At 60.3% G+C, this 5,928-nt stretch overlaps 1 protein-coding gene across 1 annotated transcript; it reads right to left on the bottom strand.

Moving 5' to 3' along the window:
* Positions 1–4,492: 4,492 nt before the first annotated feature.
* Positions 4,493–5,928, bottom strand: CLPS (colipase). The gene is made up of 3 exons (XM_054648910.2): positions 5,729–5,928; positions 4,741–4,863; positions 4,493–4,660 (listed from the first exon to the last, which is right to left on the bottom strand). The coding sequence occupies exons 1-3, from the start codon at positions 5,822–5,824 to the stop codon at positions 4,526–4,528; spliced, it is 354 nt and encodes a 117-aa protein (XP_054504885.1). The 5' UTR covers positions 5,825–5,928; the 3' UTR covers positions 4,493–4,525.

Here is a 5,928-nt window from a genome sequence, read left to right as displayed (position 1 = left end):
AGCGCCACCCGGGGCCCGCCGGGCGGCTGGGCCCGGCCCGCTCGGGGCTCCTGCTTGGGGGGGTCCGGTGTGGCCCCCAGCACCAACCCCCGGCAAACCCCATAACCCCCCCAGCATCCCCCCAGCACCTCCCAGGACCCCCCCCCCCCATCCCTTTCAATATTCCCCCTAATATCCCCCCAGTACCTCCACCCCCCCCCCCCGGGCCCCCTCGTTCCCCCCGACATCCCTGCCAATATCCCCCCCGACCCCCCCGGCCTCAACCCCTGCATCCCCCCCCAATATCCCTCACAGCATCCCCCCAGCATCTCTCAGGACCCTCCTCCAATCATTCCTTTCAATATCCTCCCCCAGTATCCCTGCCCTGCTCCCCCCATGTCCCCCCAATATCCCCAGGACCCTCTCTCCAATCATCCCTTTCAATATCCCCCCTAATATCCCTCCCCAGTATCCCCTCCCCACCATCACCCCAATACCCTTTTAGCACCCCCCAAGAGTGAATCCCCATCAATGTCATGGAGGTATCCCCCAAAATCCTCCGTCCTCACCCTCGGTCTGCTCCCCCAGCCCAGCTCGCCAGCATTTCAGGGAATTTAATGCTAAAAACACCCATTGAGGGGGAGCCCAGCTGCAGGGAGAATTTCCCCCCAGGCTGGCTGCTGCAGAGCACCCAACCTCGAGCTCTGCCCAGCCCAACATCCCCTCCTTACACCTCCCTGGAGTGCTCTGCTTCCAGCAGCACAAATTATTCAGGATGAGGGGTTTTTCCATTTGTGCCCTGGTGGACAGCAGCATCAGGGGGGTTGTGGAGGTGTGTGGGTGCCTGGATGTCCTCCCAGGGCCATTTTCTGCATCCCCATGTCCCACTTGTAACCTCCACTACTGCTCTGAGCTGGGCAGTCCACAGCCCTCAGCAGCTCTGGGGGGAACAGCCTCAGGAGACCCCAACTGCAGCCCCAAGGGCAGCCCTGAGGATGGAGGAAAGGCTGAGATCCTCATGCCAGGTTTGGGAGCCCCTGGGGCTGATGTTTGCCTAGGATAGGTCCCTGTCCTTCAGTCTAATCCTTCCCCTCTTCCAGCTTCAGGGGAAAAAATCAGAGTGGGAAAACAGGAGCACATCTGACATTGTTCCCCCTGTCACAGGCAAAGGCAAAGCCAAAGCAGCCGTGAAAAATCATCAACAATTGGTTTTGGCAAGAAGAGGCAAACCAGAGCTTTCCATGAATTTTTTTTTTCTTTTTGCTAGAAAGGTTGCTTTTCTTCCAGAGAGAGCTTGAAGGATGGCTTCTCGCCAGCATCATCCCAAAGCCATCTCCCTGGGACAGCAAAAACCTGGCCCAGATTTAGGAAAATTCTCAGTGACAGGATCAGGCCCCTGCATCCCTGGGGTCTGCAGCTGGGGTCTGCACCCCACTGTGCCCCACGACCTGGAGCTGCCAGGGAGGTTTTGCTGCTGCAGGCACAGCTTGAGGTGTCCCAGGCCAGCAGAGGGTGGTGGGGGCACGCTGGGGCATCTCCCCGAGGGTTTGGGATTCCCCAAATCCCTGGTGCTGGCTAGGGGTGTCCCATGCCCTGCAGGGATGTGGTTCATCCCTCTGGGTCCTGCTGTGGCCAAGGGACACCCCCAGCCACCCCCAGCCATGTCCTGAGCACCACTTGGGGTTAAGGTTTATGGGGGGAGCAAACCCAGGGCCAAGAGCAGGCAGGGAGCCCCAGGTGCCTCTGTGCACCCCCAAACACCTCCGTGCACCCCAGCTGGCTCTGGGCAGCCCCTCAGGCACAAACAGCCCTGAAATGCCCCAAAGCCCCCCCTGTGCCCCCCAACCCACAGCCCAGGAGTGCCCCTGACCCTGCTGCAGGATCAGGCCCGTCCTCACCCCAGGCTGCAGCAAACTGGGGCAGCAAACTGTCCCCAAACTGTGCCTGGGGACACGGAATTAATCAGGCTGTGCCTGGGGTCTTCCCCCACTGGAACCACTGTCCTAGGCTGGAGCTGCAGGGCTGCTGCCTGTCCCTTCCACCGTGGGGGCCAGGGCCACCTCAGGCCCCCCAAAAAACCCCACATTTCCCCCTCCCAGGGCTGGGGCTGGCAGCCCCTGTGCCCCCAGGGTACAGAGGGTTGCAGGAGCAGACACACAGACAGACAGACAGACACACACACAGGTTTTCCTTGGAGTGTTTTGCAAGGCTGGCAGTGGGGGGACTTTTCTGGGGGTGTCTGCAAAGCTGGGCCCTGGGTGGGCACCCCACTGGAGCTGCAGCAAGCTGGGGGTGCAGGGATACCCCGCAATGGGTAGAGGAGGAGTTTCAGCGCATCCGTGCAGAAATTAAGAAGAAATCAAGAAAGAGAAAAAGGAGAGGAAAAGGCGCTGTCTGGGGGTGAATAAAAGGGTTAAAGCAGCGCAGAGGAGGAGAGGTGAAGGCCGAGGGCTGGCGGAAAGGGGGGAGAGGCGGGGAGAGGTTGGGGCGCGGGAGCGGGGCTGGGTGAGAACATCCTGTACCCTCGGGCAGGGCGGGTGAGGGGGCACCGCGGCGGGGACAGTGCCACAACATCCCTGGGAAATGGGGCACCCTCGGCTGACCCGGAGGGGACGGGCTGGGACAGGGGGGACAATCCTGCTGCTGGGGTGAGCCTGGGGCGGGGATCTTGCGCTGCCCTCCAGTCTCATATTCCCCGCTGCTTTTTACCCCGTGCAGGGCAGGGGAGGAGGAAGGGGCACCCCAATGCTTGTGCCCCTCCTTGCCCCATCTCCCCACAGGGACCCTGGCTGCAGCAGAGCCCTCCTGCTCAAGGATGCCCCGCTCACCCTGGGTCTGTCCCCAGGGCTGCCAGCACCCCACACGCACCAGGGGCCCCTTCCTGTGTTTGTTAAGACGCCGTGAGTCAGGCAGCGTCTGGTTTTCGGTTTAAGCCAATATTTACCAGCCCAGAGCTGCCAAAACAAAGCTGCGGCTTCACCAGTAAATATAGGGCTGAGATGGGGCGGGGGGAGGAGGGAGGGAGGGGGATTTATGCGACCCCACCTCAGCACAGCCCCCTCCCTTCCCACCTCTCTGGTGCCCCCATCGTCCTTCTGCCAGCGTGAGGACAGCACAAAAACCGGGACACCACAAAAACCCCATCAAGCAGCCCAGAGTTTAGCCCTGCCTGTCCCACCCCAAACATCACTGCCCCCCTTGCCCCCCAGTGCAGGACTCGAGGGGTGGCAGAGCTCGGGGGGCATTTCAGGGACCCCCAGGGCTGCGCTGCCCTGGGCCGGGGTCCCTGCGGGGCCGGGGTCCCTGCGGGGCCGGGGTCCCTGCGGGGCCGTGGGCACGGTGCCGCTGCCCTCTGCCGGTCCCGGGCGTTGCTCACTCCCACCCTGCCCTGGCAGGAGCACAGAGTCCGGCCGGGCTTTGGGGCAGGCAGGGCTCCCCGGGTCCCCGTGCGTGTCCCAGCCTCTCCGGGTGCTCCCGGTGCTGTGGAACAGCGTGGGGACCCCGCAGAGAGGGGGATCCAGGGAGAGACCCCCTGTCCTGCGTCCCTTGGGCTGGCTGGCTGCTGCAGGACAGCGGCTGCTGTCCCCATCCCTGTCCCCAGCTGCCCCTTAGCCCACAGCTCATCCTGTGGACACTGAGGACATTGATCTGGTGGCCTTCTGCCAGGACCACCGCGACAACGAGAGCAAGACCCTCCAGATTTTAACCACCTGCCACACGTTTAAAACTAAAACCCAGCTCAGAATTTTCTCCTCTTGCAGCCCCTCTGAGCCAGACTGGTCCCCATATTGCCCCCATGTTCCCCTTCAACAATGGGGACTCCCCCAAGCTGCGCCACCCTCCTAGACCTGTCCCTGGTGTTTCTGTAAGTCCAGATCCTCAAGCTGCCAGTCACCCTTGTCCTTGAAAATAAAGTTTCCTGCAGCACCTCCGCAGCTGCCAGGGGCTGCCCCCAGCCTTTGTGGCCTCCCCAGCTTGGGCAGAGCCCTCGGGGCAGTGGCACTGTGGGTGCCTGGTTCTTGCGATCCCCAGGGACAGAAAAACATGGGGTGAATGAAGTCTGCACTGGGGGAGCCAAGAACACCCCCTCTGACGATCCCCTCCTCTCCTGCTGCTTCCACAGCTCTGCCAGACAGCTGCCTCCTCTTCCTCACCCTGCTGTGTGCTACAGCAGGAAATAAACTGAGGCCAGCACAACCCAAGCAGCTCCCTCAGATCCTGGGGCTGCTGCATCTTCCCCTTCCCTGCATCTCCTTTTTAAAACTCACCTGGAGCAGAGCCCATGGCTTGCTGCTGGCCCAGCCCAGATTGTTGCATGATTGCACACACAGGTAAAGCCATCACGTCCTAGTGGTTTCTTCAGGGACTGTCTGGCCCTGCTGTCCCTGTCCTGGGCCAGGTTTGGTGAACCTTCACACCAGGTTTCAGTGAAAACTACACCTTGCAGCTCGGCAGAAGCTGGTCTTTATTCAAATTCTCCCACAGCTAGACCCAGGAGAGGGGGAAAGGCAGGGGCAGCACAGAGGGGCACAGGGGGGCTCTTTCTTCACCGCCTGCTGGACTCCTGGGGGTCCTTGCAGACCCCAAAGTTTTTGTTGATGATGGAGCCCACGATGGTTTTATTGGCCTCACAGGTCAAGCCGCTCTCGCAGGGACACTTGTAGTAGACCCCATAGATGCTCTGCAGGGAACAAGGGCTCAGTGCAGTGTGGGGGGGACGTGCCCCATGCCTGCCCAGCGCTGGGAGCAGGGAGCACCTACCTTTGGGGAGCACTCCTGGGTCTCAGCCGCCTTTGGGGCACAGCGGGCCAGGCTGAGGCCGTCGGTTCGGTGGCAGCAGCCGCTCTTGCACTGGGCACTCTGCAGGCACAGCTCCCCCGTGTCCTGCAGCACAAGGCAGGGCCTGAGCACCAGATCCCTCTTTGCTCCCCTTTAATCGCACCCTGTCTGTGAGCCCGGGGGTTTGGGTGGGTGTTGAACACCAGCTCTGCCTGTTGGCTGATGCTCAGCACCACTGCCCCCATGCCCCACTCTGCAGCATTTCCTGAGTCTGGCCCAAAATACCTCTCACCTCAAAGTGGTTTTTTGCTGGACTCACAGGAGGGCTGAGACACCACAGTGTCACAGACATCTTTTATGGAAAATCCTTTCCTTAGGATTTTTCCTCCTGAGAAGCTGAGAGGCCTCAGGAACAAAATGTAACCAATGGTTATCTGCTGCTGTGGAATGCAACAGGTGCATCTGGGATTGGTCTCATGTGGTTGTTTCTAATTAATGGCCAATCACAGTCTGGCTGGCTCGGTCAGAGAGTCCGAGACACAAACCTTTATCTTTCCTTCTTATTCTATTCTTAGCCAGCCTTCTGATGAAATCCGTTCTTCTATTCTTTTAGTATAGTTTTAATATAATACATATCATAAAATAATAAATCAAGCCTTCTGAAACATGGAGTCAAATCCTCGTCTCTTCCCTCAACCTAAGACCCCTGTGAACACGGTCACACCACAGGGAAAGCATTTCCCCTCCCCAGGCCCTGTGACCCATCCAGTCTGGGGGTCCTGGCTGGCTCAAGCAGCTGAGAGTTTGTCTGCTCCCCTTTCTGTGTTCCCTATCCCTTTACAGAGCTGATTTCCCAGGCTCCAAGCTCCCTCACAACACCAGAAAACCCCACAGACACCTCCAACCCTCCGTGCGTGTCCCTTGCAGCAGTGGGACCCTCCTGCCAAGCACAGGGCTGGTGTCCCCTTACCAGGTTGAAGATGAGCCCTCGCTCCTGCTGTGCCAGCAGGGCTGGGGCCAGGAGCAGCAGGGCCAGGAGCAGGCAGGCAGGCAGCACCTTGGCCATGGTGGGCTCGCTGTGGCTCTGCCACGGGGCCAGCAGGTGTTTTATAGCCAGCCACAATCTCCATCAGCTGATGTGGCTGCTCCTATCACACCTCAGCTCGTGGC

This window comes from Agelaius phoeniceus, chromosome 25, assembly GCF_051311805.1.
Source record: "Agelaius phoeniceus isolate bAgePho1 chromosome 25, bAgePho1.hap1, whole genome shotgun sequence".
In the NCBI taxonomy this organism is placed as follows: Eukaryota; Metazoa; Chordata; class Aves; order Passeriformes; family Icteridae; genus Agelaius; species Agelaius phoeniceus.
Note: the sequence above shows the minus strand (reverse complement) of the source record. Positions and strands in the feature narration are given on the sequence as shown.

Bases quoted from the DNA above. Each gene is read 5' to 3' on its own strand.
- CLPS (XM_054648910.2), bottom strand. From the start codon at position 5,824: ATGGCCAAGGTGCTGCCTGCCTGCCTGCTCCTGGCCCTGCTGCTCCTG. The intron at 4,864-5,728 runs GTAAGGGGACAC...CTTGTGCTGCAG, and splicing joins GAGGGCTCATCTTCAACCTG to GACACGGGGGAGCTGTGCCT. The intron at 4,661-4,740 runs GTAGGTGCTCCC...TGTTCCCTGCAG, and splicing joins CCCAGGAGTGCTCCCCAAAG to AGCATCTATGGGGTCTACTA.